The sequence below is a fragment of the Gekko japonicus genome, unplaced genomic scaffold, assembly GCF_001447785.1.
Source record: "Gekko japonicus isolate JY-2015 unplaced genomic scaffold, Gekko_japonicus_V1.1 scaffold238, whole genome shotgun sequence".
Classification (NCBI taxonomy): domain Eukaryota; kingdom Metazoa; phylum Chordata; class Lepidosauria; order Squamata; family Gekkonidae; genus Gekko; species Gekko japonicus.
Genome location: NW_015161411.1, coordinates 283,572 through 297,992, shown reverse-complemented (window position 1 = coordinate 297,992; position 14,421 = coordinate 283,572). Strand labels below are relative to the sequence as shown.

The 14,421-nt window shown below is 51.3% G+C and overlaps 1 protein-coding gene across 1 annotated transcript in view; it reads right to left on the bottom strand.

Moving 5' to 3' along the window:
* Positions 1 to 13,265, bottom strand: part of CLCN2 (chloride channel, voltage-sensitive 2) — a 156,572-nt gene extending 143,307 nt beyond the window's left edge. The window contains exon 1 of the mRNA XM_015426905.1: positions 13,212 to 13,265. Coding sequence (XP_015282391.1) covers positions 13,212 to 13,265 — 54 coding nt within the window. The remainder of the gene's footprint in view (positions 1 to 13,211) is intronic.
* Between the last annotated feature and the right edge of the window lie 1,156 nt (positions 13,266 to 14,421).

Below are 14,421 nucleotides of genomic sequence, written 5' to 3'. Positions count from 1 at the left end.
CCTGCTGTATGCCATCGAGGTCATGGTGAGTCTTTCAAAAACATTCCCATGAGCCGTTGGGAAACACGCAAATTAACGTGTTGGAGGTACCACTCTTGAGTGCCCTTCCGAGCTTTTGTGCCCTGCAGAAGGGAACTCGAAGGCATTTCAAATGCTTTCTGGAGGCAATTAAATGCTCTCGGAGCTGTTTTTCTCCCCCTCCTGCAATTCCTGCCCCGTCCCTTGAAAGGGAGGGCTAGAAAGAGGCTCGGAGCCTCCCCCTTTTAAGACAGGCGCTCAGATTCATTTAATTAATTGTAATTTAACTGCCCCCTTAAAAATTTAAATGCCCCCTGAAAGAAAAAAAATCCCAGCTACAGGCTTGCTCCAGAGATCAGTTCCCCCTGGAGAAAATGGGTGCTCTTGGAGGGTGGACTCTATAGCACCGTACCCCACTGAGATCCCAGTCCTTTCCAGGCTCCATCCCCAAATCTCCAGGACTTTCCCAACCTGGATATGGCAACCGTAACCCCCCCCCATCCCCAGCCGGTGGCCTGGGAGGACCTAGCAACTCTAGTGGCAGCCCATTCACACATGACAGCCATCCTTGGATGCTGAAGTTACTAAGAGACAGGGGTCATTTCCTGCAGGAGCGCACAGGAGCGGAGCTCCGGCAGTAAAGAGCCTAGGGGGCGGGCACATGCAACAAGCCCCACCCCCTGCTCCCAGCAGCCCTCAGTCAGAACAAGCAGCAGCCACATAAGTTGCAGAACTCCCCCCGGCCCACCACAGTCCAGTGGCACCTTTAAGACCAAGTTTTATTCAGGTACAAGCTCTCCCTCCTCTGCGAGGACAGATCTGCACATTCCACACACACCCCCCAATAGCTAGCTATCCAAAACAGTTCAGTGGAGCCTGAGCGGTGGGTGTTGCCTTCTGACACACTTCAGGTGTTGTTAGGGGGCATGGCATATGCAAATAAGCTATGCTAATGAGCTCCTGCACCTCTTTTTCTACGAAATGACCCCTGCTAAGAGATAACTGTTTATGGGGGAAATCAGACCTAAACACTGGGGGAAATGGGATCCTCTAGACCAGGGGTGTCAAACATGCGCCCGGGGGCCACATCAGGCCCCCGGAGAGCTTCTGTCAGGCCCGCAGTGGAAATGACTGTCTCCTGCTTTTTCTTCCAGTTCTGCTGCTGCTGCGTCATCGTAGGTTTGCAGCCTAGAGATACACACCCGAACAGCATACTCAAGATTGCAGCAGCACAGGCATTTTGATGCAATAATTCAGAGCAAGAGGTGTCAGTTATCAGACACTGTTAAATAAGCAAAATAGTATATGCCATTAAAGGTCTATTGATTGATTGATTGAAATAAGCAAAATATCACAAGAGTGCTGATGTTTTAAGCATGTTTTTGTTTTAAGTTAAAAAAGAAAACCCCTTTGTGTTGAGGGATCTGGTTTTCCCAGAACTTCCGTCCCATCAAACGATACCTCCCATTTGTGAAGGGGCTTTTCTGTTCAGCTGAGCCTTGTTTCACTGCATTTACTTAAAAGGGAAACTAGGTTGTTCTCCCCCACCCCCATGTGCTGTTAAAAAGAGATTGTCTTACGTTTGCATACAAGCGTGTAGCTTTTTAAAGAGCCGGCTGTCTTAGAATTCATCTTTTCGGGCAAATATGGGGACTTCTTTGGAAGGGGCGTCAAAAGAGCAGAAATGAAGCAAATCTGAAACCCCCCTCCCCCCAAAAAAGCAGTAGCCAAAGAAGCCGAAGTCCGGAAATTAAACTTTATTATTGATCCTGCTGTATAAAGTCGCTCCCCAAAATCAGTTGCCCTGACGTGGATGGCCCAACTTAGTCCCGTCTTGGGAGCTAAGCAGGGTCGGCCCTGGTTAGTCCTTGGATGGGAGACCACCAAGGAAGTCCAGGGTTGCTAGGCAGAGGCCGGCCAATGGCCAGCCACTTCTCTTTGTCTCTTGCCTTGGAAACCCTACAAGGTTGCCGTTCAGTTGGCTGCAACCTGACCGCACTTCCCACCCCTGAACAGCCCAAGCTCATTGAGGTATGGAAGCTCAGTAGGGTCAGTCCTGTTATGTTCTTATGAGATGCAGAGAAAGAGTGCCTTTCTCTGCTGGGCCTTCCTCAGCGGTCTGCCTTCCGAGTACAGACCCTCTTTCACTTCAGAAATCTGCAGGGGGTTGGACTAGATGACCTCGGTGGTCCCTTCCAACTCTATGGTTCTATGTTTTTATTGGGAAATATGCAAATTTGCTTTTTATTAACATTAAATGAGACTGATTTGATTTGATTGATTTGATTCTTATCCCGCCCTCCCGGCCAAGGCCGGCTTACGAAAACAGAATAAAATTGCAACTGTGCAAATAAAATCGCAACACCAATGAATATAAATACAATGTTAAAACCAAATCATAACAAAGTGCTAGCATAACGACATGCTGGCAAATCATAATAAAGTGCCAAAAATAATAAGAAAAGGAGTAAAAGCAAATATTGATAATGATATTTATTTTTCCAATTATATTTATTTCATAGAATCGTAGAGTGGGAAGGAGCCATACAGACAGGGGTCATTTCCTGCAGGAGCGCACAGGAGCGGAGCTCCGGCAGTAAAGAGTCCAGGGGGCGGGCACATGCAACAAGCCCCACCCCCTGTTCCCAGCAGCCCTCAGTCAGAGCAAGAAGCAGCCAGGTAAGTTGCAGAGCCCCCCCCCCCCCTCGGGTCCAGAATAGTCCAGTGGCACCTTTAACACAAGTTTTATTCAGGTTCAAGCTCTCCCTCCTCTGCGAGGACAGATCTGCACGCTCCCCCCCCCCACAATAGCTAGCAATCCAAAACAGTCCAGTGGAACCTGAGTGGTGGGTGTTGCCTTCTGACACACTTCCGGTGATGTAAGGGGGTGTGGCATATGCCTTTCAAATATTTAAAGAGAGCCATCGTGTCCCCCCTCAATCTCCTCTTCTCCAAACTAAACATTCCCAGGGCCCTTAGCCTTTCCTCGTAGGGCTCGGTCTCCAGACCCCCGATCATCCTCGTCGCTCTCTTCTGCACCCTCTCGATTTTGCCCGCATCCCTTTTGAAGGGAGGCCTCCGGAACTGCACGCAGCACTCCAGGTGCGGCCTGGCCAAGGCAGTCTACAGACGGGGCGATGACCTCTTGCTAATGATATTTAGCTTCCCCAGCTGCCCTGCCTGGAGCCACACAATAAATGTGAAAGAGCCGCATGCGGCTCCCGAACCACAGTTTGGCCACCCCTGGGACACCCAGCTGTTCTATACCCGTCACAAAACAAGGGAGAGTCCTGAGTTGTACCACTTGGAGGGAAGTGTGGGTGTACCGGGAGGGGAAGGATGGTGTTTTGAGCCTCCCCCACTGTAAACATAACCCCTCCCGACAGTAATCTAGCACCTTCAGGGAGAAAACTTTAAGGTGGTTCATTCCTCAGTGTGTTAGTTTATTCGTGGAAGGAAATCCAAGCAATGGGGGAGCATACCAAACTGTGACTCCACCGTGAAGACAGATTCAGGTGGGTAGCCGCGTTGGTCTTAAGCAACAGAACACAGCTGGAGTCCATTGGCACTTTTAAGGCCAACAAAGTTTAATTCTGGGTATAGGCTTTCATGCGCATGCACACTTCTTCAGATATCTGCAGTGTACACACACGCGAAAGCTTATAAAGGTAAAGGTTTCCCTTGCTCGAAAGCTAGTCGAATCTAGGGGGCGGTGCTCATCTCCGTTTCCAAGCCGAAGAGCCAGCGCTGTCCGAAGACACTTCCGTGGTCATGTGGCCGGCAAGACTAGACGGCGAGGCGCACAGAATGCTGTTGCCTTCCCACCGAAGTGGTACCTATTTATCTACTTGCAATTTCTTGCTTTCAAAGTGCTATGTTGGCAGGAGCTGGGGCCAGAGACAGGAGCTCACTCCATCACGCGGCACTCGGGTCTCAAGCTGCCGAGCTACCAACTTTCCGGTCTGCAGCTCAGTGTGTTAACCAGTCTGCAGTTGTACCAACTTACTCTGCTACCTCCTACTAAATAACATGTAGATCCTCTTTTCTGCCACAGCTAAAGAGGCCGACCAGGTTTTAATCCACAGGAGAAAAATCTGGGAACCTTCTTTCCAAAGGGACAAAGAGCACGGGGAAAGGAAAGGTTCGGGAGAATAGAGACTTGGAAAGAAAAATTAGTTGAGTGCAAGGCAATGGCAAAAACTAACTATGGCCCCAGTCACACGGAGAATTTGCCGCGCGAAAGGCACGAATGTCGGGCAGGTTTTCGGGGTGCAATCACACCGCGGCATCTGGGAAGCGTAGCGCACCCATGGCCAACGCGTGGCGTCCCGCCGAAGATGTGGAGTTAAAACGTACCAAGGAAAGCGCACTAGTATCCGGAAAACACGTGGCACAGGTGGGCGTCTGATCGCGGGAGCGCTTATATCCTGTGGCATCCGGCGCCCGTCCACGTCCCGTCGCAAACCAGATGTTTTTCGTAAGCGCATACGCACAAACACAAAACTGAAAGCAGTGCTGCTCTGCGGAACTGCGTGTGTGCACAAACGCAAAACACTTGTGTGATCGTGCCGCTTCTTTGCCACGCTGCAGCATCACCATGTGATCACCAGCTAACAGCCGAAGCACGGACACTCGGGGGACCGTGTGATCGGGCTACCACGCTTTATTTTGCTCCGGGGCGAACAGCCACGCCTCCCCCCCGCGTTATCTGGCCCATGTGACCGGGGCCTATATAAATAAAAGACTGCTGAGAGAATCTCAGCAGAAATTGCAAGCCTGTAACTCATATTATGGGAGTATAGAATCATAGAATGTTAGGGTTGGAAGGGACCTTGCAGGTCATCTAGTCCAACCCCCTGCACTCTGCAGGAGCATAGCTGAAAAATAGCCCTACAACATACCCGAAAGATGGTTGTCCAGCCTCCGCTTGAAAACATCCAGTGAAGGAGCATCCGCCACCTCCCGAAGCAATCTGTTCCACTGCTCAATCACTCTTACAGTTAGGAAGTCTCTCCTGATATTTACCCGGTATCGACTCCCTTGTCATTTCCACCCATTAGATCTAGTCTTGCAATCCGGAGCAAGAGAGAATAGATCTGCTCCATCTTCTACATGACAGCCCTTCAAATACTTGAAGACTGCAATCATGTCCCCTCTAAGCCTTCTCTTTCCCAGGCTAAACAGACCCAACTCTTTCAGCCTTTCCTCGTAAGACTTAGATTCCAACCCTCTCACCATCCTGGTTGCCCTCTTCTGGACATGCTCGAGCTTGTCAACATCCTTCCTAAAATGTGGTGCCAAAAACTGGACACAGTAGTCCAGGTGAGGCCTGACGATAGCAGAATAGAGTGGAACTACCACCTCCCATGATCTGGACACAATGCTTCTGTTAATGCATCCCAAGACTATAGTTAAATTTCTTGAAAATTTTTGAATTTATCTGAATATTACATAAAAGGTGATGATGATACAGATTACAGTTCAAATATCTTTATTTAATACTCCATTCAGTCTTTAAGATATTTAGTAAAAATAAGGCTTTATAAAGTGATAATGATTAATACCCAGGTTTTAAGGATGGTTTAAACTCAGTGTAGGAATTTGTTTAATTGTTAAAGCCGTTGTCTCATTTATTTTTATTAGACTATCGCTGAATCTTCAGACATAGTTTGTTTCTTATTTCAAAGAGAACTTGTTCTTGGCTACTGCAATAATGATGTTTTATTTGCGGCTTCTGTATTTGAACAATGTATTTTTATCAATTCGGTGGATTCTGCTTTTTCTACGCAACTCTCCACGATCGTGTCAGAACCCACAGCCAACAACGGAGTACACACTTCTTTAGAAAGGTTATACTTTTATTGGAGAGTCATAGATGCATTAATATAGTCACTGTTAAGAATAGCAGTTGCCTATGGAACCTAAAGAGATATAGGGCATTCGTATGCACCCCCCCACTGCGCTGGCCAATTAGGTACCCTCCCAGCAAGCGTTACTATGCGAAGCTGGGAACTGTTTGGCTCCCACGGTTGGCCTGGACGGCAGACAACACACATCACCACCTGTACTTCTTTAGAGATAAGCATTTCAGCGCAAACCAGAGAGAAAGGAATGTGGAAGTAATTTACATAGACACTGAAAGAACATCCCAACCCCCATGGCAGCATAGCTGACAGATCGTTGGTAACTTTCGGTGGATCTACACTTTCCCTTCCCCTTTTCCCCTTTTGTATCCCACTTTTTTAAAATAAAAAAAATTAACACCCCCCCACACACCAAATAGCTGCTGGTTCTGCTGATTTTGATTCATACATCAGATCTGGAGAGGGAAATATATATGGGGGGGGGTCTGCCATCAAGTCAGCACCGTAGAGTATTCGAGGCAAGAGATATTCAGAACCGTCTGCATTCAGACCCTGAACATCCTTGGTGGTCTCCCATCCAAGTACCAACCTATTTAGCTTCGATACCCTGATGAGCTTGGGCTAGTCTGGGCTATTTGGTGGTGGGAAACGCTGTAAAGTCGCAGGCCACTCAATGGCGACCTTGTAGGGTTCTCAAGGCAAGAGGCAAACAGAGGTGGCTTGGCCTTGCCTTCCTCTGCGTAGCAACCCTCGACTACCTTGGTGGCCTCCCATCCAAGGACTAGCCAGGGCCGACCCTGCTTAGCTTCTGAGACCTGATAAGATCAGGCGAGCCTGGGCCGTCCCGGTCAGGAGACAAATGCATGACACCGTCCCTTCCTTTTCTCCCTTTCTCACCAAGCCCTTTTCTCCCTTTCTCACAATCCAAGAACTCCTCGTGGGCACTCCATGAAATTGCTGAGCCGTCGGGGTTCAGACGGATAAAAGGAAGTCCTTCTTCACCCAAAGAGTGATTAACACTTGGAATTCACTGCCACAGGAGGTGGTGGAGGCTAAAAGCATGGACGGCTCCAAGAGGGAATCGGATAAATATCTGGAGCAGAGGTCCATCAGTGGCTGTTAGCCACAAGGTATAGATAGGAACTCTCGGTCTGGGGCAAGTGATGCTCTGTATTCTTGGTGCTTGGGAAGGCGTCCAGTTTCCTGGCCCCACTGCTGGACCTCTTGATAGCCCCTGGTATTTTTGGCCACTGTGGGACACAGAGTGGTGGACTGGATGAGCCACTGGCCTGATCCAACATTGGCTTCTCTTAGGTTCTTATAGATAGGAACTCTCGGTCTGGGGCAAGTGATGCTCTGTATTCTTGGTGCTTGGGGGGGGGCAACAGTGGGAGGGCTTCCAGTGTCTTGGCCCCAATGATGGACCTCCTGATGGCACCTGGTATTTTTGGCCACTGCGCGACAGAGTGTTGGACTAGATAGGCCACTGGCCTGATCCAACATTGGCTTCTCTTAGGTTCTTATAGATAGGAACTCTCGGTCTGGGGCAAGTGATGCTCTGTATTCTTGGTGCTTGGGGGGGGGGCGGCAACAGTGGGAGGGCTCCTAGTGTCCTGGCCCCACTGCTGGGGGTGTATGGGGGGCAGGTATTTGTTAATTTCCTGCATTGTGCAGGGGGTTGGACTAGATGACCCTGGAGGTCTCTTCCAACAGGGCTCTTTTTGTAGCAGGAACGCCTTTGCATTCTAGGTGACACACCTCTCATGTAGCCAATCCTCCCAGAGCTTACAGAGTTCTTCTTACAGGGGCTACTGTAAGCTCTTGGAGGATTGGCTACAGACTACCCAGTGTCTTGGTAGCGCTGGGCTTCCAGAGAGTATGTTCTTCGCGTGAGTAGATGGCCCTCCACCACAGCAGAAGCCCTGCATGCTCAAAACGCACAAGTTAATGAACACACGGAGCCGTCTGATGCTGGTTCAGGCCCAGCGCCATCTTGCTCCGACCAGGAGCGGCTTCGCCAAGGTCTCCAGCAGAGGTTCCATCCCAGCCTTCCTGGCCAAGTTAATTCCCAGCGGGGGCCGAACCTGAAACCTCGGCGCCTGCCAACCGCATGACCTCCCGCTGAGCTACGGTCACCCCCTTCTGAGTTTTATATAGATGCTTACAATTGCCCCTATAAATTGTCACCTGCTCCAAGCGCCACCGCCTTCCACTAAAAGCTGCAGTAAAAAATTTTAAAAGTCACCCTTGGGCAATGCCCGTCTTTGGCAACCGTACCACCTAGTCACGCCCCCTCCCAGATCTGCAGCTTCTCGACAATGCCCACAAGAGTCTGCCTCCAGTTGCAGAGCCTACCGATCTGGGGCTCACCCCACAACGTCCCTTCCCCCATCAGTATCCCCGTGCATGACGCCGACCCTCCGGGCATCAACCTAGCCGGAACTTTATCAACTATTTCATTCCTAAGCCGTCTTTCTCCACAATGGGGACGCAAAGCAGCTTCCGTCTTTCTCCTTTCTCCATTTTATCCTCACCACGACCCTGCAAGGTAGGCGAGGCTTGCGATCACGTGACTGGCCCCAGGTCACCCAGCGAGCTTTCCCTGGAAGAGCGAGGGTTCAGGCCGGGGTCCCCGCAATCCTAGTCTGGCGCTCTAACCAGTCCACCACGCTGTGCCCCCCCTCAGGCATCAGGTTTTCGCAACGGTGTCCATCACCCTGAAAAGACACCCACAACCCGCGCGTGCCCGCAGCTTCCTTTGGGAGTGCTTTGTCTCTGTACACACAAATGCGATCTCCTGGCAATGAACACACAACTTCTAGCACCCCTATCGAGACACAACCACAGGCCAAAGTCTATTTTCAGGAACGACCTTGGTCACCTTCCTCAAATCCTGAAGCTCTCTCCTTCTAATCACCGAATCACAGAAATCTTAGAGCTGGAAGGGACCTCCAGGGTCATCTAGTCCAACCCCCAAGCAATCCACAAATACCTCCCCCACACACACCCGCAGTCACCCCAGTTCCATGCCCAGAAGAGGGCAAAAAACCTCCAGGATCTCTGGCCAAATTGGCCTGGAGGAGAAAAACTGCTTCCTGACCCCAAAGTGATGATTGGCATTTCCCTGGGCGTGTAAGAAAGGGCCACGAGGACTAACCCTCCCTGCCTTCCCTCTCAGGATCTGCCTCAGTTCACGGAATCAGCACTCCTGTCAGATGGCCATCCAGCCTCTGCTTGAAAACCTCCATAAGAAAACCTCCACGGAAAACCTCTATCAGTCTCACATCTATTTAGTTTTAGGGAGGAATGGGGGGTTGAATGCCCGCGTGCTTCTCCCTGAGTCTCTAGAAGTGAAGAGACTCAGGAAGAGCAGGAAGGGAAGAGCCAGTGCCCAGTGCCCAAATCAGCCAGTATCATCATGCCCCTGTATAAATCAATGGTGCCACCTCATTTGGAGTACTGTGTACAGTTCTGGCCACCACACCTCAAAAAGGATATTACAGCACTGGAAAAAGTGCAGAAAAGGGCAACTAGAATGTTAAACGGGTTGGGACACTTTCCCTACTGAAGAAAGGTTAAAACGCTTGGGGCTCTTTAGCTTGGAGAAACGATGGCTGAGGGGTGACATGATTGAGGTTCATAAGATTATGCGTGGGATAGAACAGGTTGAGAAAGAGGTACTTTTCTCCCTTTCTCACCATACAAGAACTCGTGGGCACTCAATTACATTGCTGAGCAGTCGGGTTAGAACAGATAAAAGGAAGTACTCCTTCACGCAAAGAGTGATGAACACACGGAATTCATCCCAAGAGGGATTTAGATAAGCATACGGAGCAGAGATTCATCAGTGGCTTTTAGCCACAAGGTATACATAGGAACTATCAGTCTGGGGCAAGTGATGCTCTATATTCTTGGTGCTTGGGGGGGGGGCAACAGTGGGAGGGCTTCTAGTGTCCTGGCCCCACCGCTGAACCTCCTGATGGCACCTGGTATTTCTGGCCACTGTGTGACAGAGTGTTGGACTTGATGGGCCATTGGCCTGATCCAACATTGGCTTCTCTTATGTCCTGTTCTTAGCTCTTGCGGCCCTTTCCTTATATGCCCGGGGTAACGCCAACCACCCCTTTGGGTTCAGGAAGGAATTTTCCTCCAGGCCAGATTGGCTGAAGGATCTTGGAGGTTTTTCTGCCTTCCTACGGGCCTACAGCAGGGGTCACCGGGGCAGTGAGGTGGGCAGGTAGCTGTGAATTTCCTGCACTGTCAAGGAGGTTGGACTAGTTGACTCTTGGGAATCCCTTTCCAGCTTGATGTTTCTGTGTTTCCCCTTAAAGGCGCAGCACAAAGCCTACCCAGTGTCTGCTTTCAGATCAAGGGCTCAGGCGAGTGGCGCACTTCTCCCGCAAACAAGAAATAACGTGTCATTTTGCTAAATGTGAGCCTTACACACACCCGACAAGCTGTGAAGTCCTGTGAGCAAAAATTCCACTTTGTGAGCTACTGGCATTAAAGTTGTGAGCAAGCAATTTGGCTACTGCATAAATTAGTTTGCTCTGGAGCCATCCTTTCTGAGCTAAGACAAAAACATGTGAGCCGGAGGCTAAAAAACTGTGAGCTAGCTCACACTAACTCAGCTTAGAGGGAACACTGCCGACAACATCTTTCTCTTTCAAAGAGAAGAAGAAGAGGTTGGATTTATACCCCGCCCTTCACTACCTGCAGGAGTCTCAGAGCGGCTTACAATCCCTTCCCCTCCCCACAAGAAACACCCTGTGAGGCAGGTGGGGCCGAGAGAGCTCTTTTTGAGGACTGCTCTTGAGAGAACAGCTCTGAGAGGACTTGTGACTGACCCAAGGCCACACCAGCAGCTGCTTGTGGAGGAGTGGGGAATCAAACCCGGTTCTCCCAGATTAGAGCCCGCACTCTTAACCACTCTTAACCACTACACCAAAGATTCCATCAGCCAACAAAATTCCCATTCTACGGATTCATGCCTGCTTCCAGAAGGTCTCCTTGACCTGGTCTTCACCCACCATGATACAGGACTTCAGGCCAGTGGACGGTTTCGCTACCCTCCCTAAGCACTGCATTGACCGACAACAAGTGAGCCCCTGCATTCTTACACAGGGCAAGTGCCCTTTTTCCAGAGGGGGGGACATATAGACACTGTATTTGTGGTGTTCACAAGAGCCCAATGGACTCCCCAAGGCATCATTCACCACGGTCCCTTTGGACCAGAAGGAGTTCAGCGTTCCCCCTGCCTCCATTTCATTCTCACAACGACCCTGCGAGGTAGCTGATTTCCCAAGCTGGGCAGGTTCCTGGAGAGGCGGCATTATTTTTTAAAATGTTCTAAATAAATGAATAGCTTAGGCTGAGAGAGCATGACTGACCCCTGCACCAGCTGGCTAGTGGAGATCTGAACCTGGTTCTCCTATATTCTAGTTGGACACTCTTACTGCCCTGGCTGTGTTAACCCTTTCTTCACATGCCTTCACTACTCCATCAGGTTGCCAACTCCAGCTTGGGATATTCCCGGAGATTTGGGGGGGGGGACCTCAGTGGGGTATAATGCCAAAGATTCCTCCCCCCAAGCAAAACTGCAACTTCCTCCAGGGGAAACTGATCGCTGCAGTCTGGAGATGGGCAGTGTTCCCTCTAAGCTGAGTTACAGTGAGCCAGCTCAGTTTTTCAGCCTCCAGCTCACAGATTTTTTTGTCTCAGCTCAGGAAGGACGGCTGCAGAGCAAACTCATTCATGCAGCAGCCAAATCAGTCGCTCACAACTTTAATGCCAGGAGCTCACAAAGTAGCTCACGCAAGACTCCAAAGCTTAGAGGGAGCATTGGAGATGAGCTGTAATTCCAGGAGATCTCCAGGCCCCGCCTGGAGGCTGGCAACCCTACAAAACCTGTTGCTTAACCAGAGGCTGCCGTGTCAGCCTTCTGAAACCAGCTGATTCCTAGATGCCCTTCTAGGAAGCTCACTATGCCCATAAATACTCTCACCTTAAGAGTGGCTCTCTGGTGGGTAGGCATATATACCTGGTGCCAGAAAACCTACCAGGAACGCTCCCTTCCAGGGCTCCTTAAAGCCAACACCTATGGTGCCCCCTCCCATAAGTATCCCTTCCCGGGGGAGAGAAATCCCACCACCCTTTCTCTTCGACAATGGGGGGGGGAAGACGCTGCATATGCTCAGAGGCACTCTCAAGATTCTTATCAAGAGGTGCCCCAAACGTGACCCGGGGAATCCTCCGCTTCTTCTAACTAACCCCCCCACCCACCCAGCCTCTCTGTCTTGGAAGCACATGTGGATGCATGCAGTCCGGGAACGCCAGAAAGGCGTTCTGCACATGAGCAGAGACGCTGATGCATGCAGTCTAGGGAAAGTAGGAATGTCACTCTGAGCATTAGCAGAGACTCTGATGCAGGCAATCTAGGGAAGGCACTCTGTGCACAAGCAGAAGCACTGGTGCAGGGAGTCTGGGGATGTCAGGGAAGGCCCTCTGCACATGAGCAGAGGAGCTGACACATGCAGTCTAGGGAAAGGCGGCACTCTGCAGATGAGCAGAGATGCTGATGCATGTAGTCTGGGGGCGGCAGTGAAGGCATTCTGTGCATGAATAGAAGAACTGACGCACGCAGTCTAGGGAAGGCGGGGAAGGCCCTCTGCACATAGGGCTGCCACCAGTGTTCCCTCTAAGCCGAGTTCATGTGAGCCTAGCGCACAGTTTTTTAGCCTCCAGCTCACACATTTTCGTCTTAGCTCAGGAAGGAGGGCTCCAAAGCAAACTGACTCAGGCAGTAGCCAAGTCACTCGCTCACAACTCTAATGCCAGTTGCTCACAGAGTTGAATTTTTGCTCACAAGAATCCGCAGCTTAGAGGGAACATTGGCTGCCACCCTCCAGGTGAGGACTGGAGATATACCAGAATCAAACTGATCTCCAGATAACAGAGATCAGTTCCCCGGGAGAAGACGGCTCATTTGGAGGGTGGACTCGACGGCCGTTAAACCCCACGGGGGCCCTCCCCGTTCCCAGCCTGGAGTTGGCAACCCGCTCTGCACACGAGGCACCGAGGCACGCCGACCGGGGAAGGCGCGGGCGGGGGGGAGCACTCCGCACACGAGCAGAGAGACGCCGACGCGCGCGCCGCCTAGGGGAGGCGCTCTGTGCATGAGCAGAGGCGCCCTCGCCCTCCCGCAGCTCCGGCATCGGCAGCGAGGGAAGGCAGGCGAGAGAAAGGGAGGGAAGAGGGGAAGGCAGGCAGGAAGGAAGGACCGCCCCGCCGCCCGCCCGCCCGGGCTCCCTCCTCGGCCGCCGCACTCACCAGGGTCTGCTCGTACTGCAGCGCCCGCTGCTCCAGGCCGCCGTCCGCCGCCATCCCGGCCGTCCGTGTGCCCCGCGCCCTCCCCGGCGGCCGGCTCCGCTCCTGTCCCGCCGCCGCCTCCTCCTCCTCTCCGGCCGGCCCCTCGCTCTCGCTCGCTCGCTGGCTGACTCGCTGGCTCGGCCTCTGCCCGGCTCTTCCCCTTCTCCTCCCCACGCCTCCGCGGCGCGGCGGGGCGGGTCTGCCCAGGCAGGGGAGGAGGTCCCGGGACGGGCCGCGCTCCGCCTGCGCGCGGGAAGGCGCAGCAGAAGAAGGCGCCCGCTCGACTGCGGCACGGCCAGGCGGGGAGGCCGGCCGGGAAGGCGGACGGGAGGGTGGAAAAGTTGGCAGGATTGAGAATGGATCTGCCCCCAGTACTCTCGCATGCCTCAAAATGGTGCTTTCCAAGAAGATGGTCAGCATGCCTGAAAATGCCTAATGGAGTCTGAGAGCCTGTTGGTAATGGAAGCTGGACACAGCTCCTAACTACCACACCAAACTGGGTCTCAAAATGGCCACCTCCTCTCCGTTTCACTCAGGGTTTGCATCAGTGGAAGAAGGTGAGGAATGAGATTGCTCTAGTGCCCCCATCTTGTACTTGTGAGCCTCTCCCAGTCCTCAGGAAAGAGTTCCGGAACAAACACCTGGGTGCTCGGAGAAAGAGAAGGCAAGGAAGGATCCACTCCTCCAACTGTTTCCGTGAACTCTTCCTCTGGATCCAACCTGGTGTGAATGTTTGGGATTTATTACATGTAGAGATTGACTATTTTTAATCAAGTTAAGGAAGCTTTGCTCTAGAAGAACCCTCAGTCTTCTGGGAGTTTCTGTAATTTCATTGGAGAGAACTATGTACCTCCTCATTGACCCGATGATAAAAATAGGATAAGTTTATTGGAGTTTGAAGTTCTCTGCATTGTTTGGTTCTGATATTGAAGTAAACCCTTATGAAGGTAAAATAGACCAAGAAATTTTCTTTTTTTTGGCATCCCCTGAGGGATATTTTTTATTATTTTTTATAAGACTACAAAGCTACAAAGAAAATATAAGGAAGGGGGCTAACATCTAAGGATAAAGGAAAGATAACCACACTAACACTAAAAACCCAAGGGGAGAAGATCATATCCCCCCGCGAGTATCGCGGGTCCCGCCCCTTGTTCTTCCTAAAATGCATTTC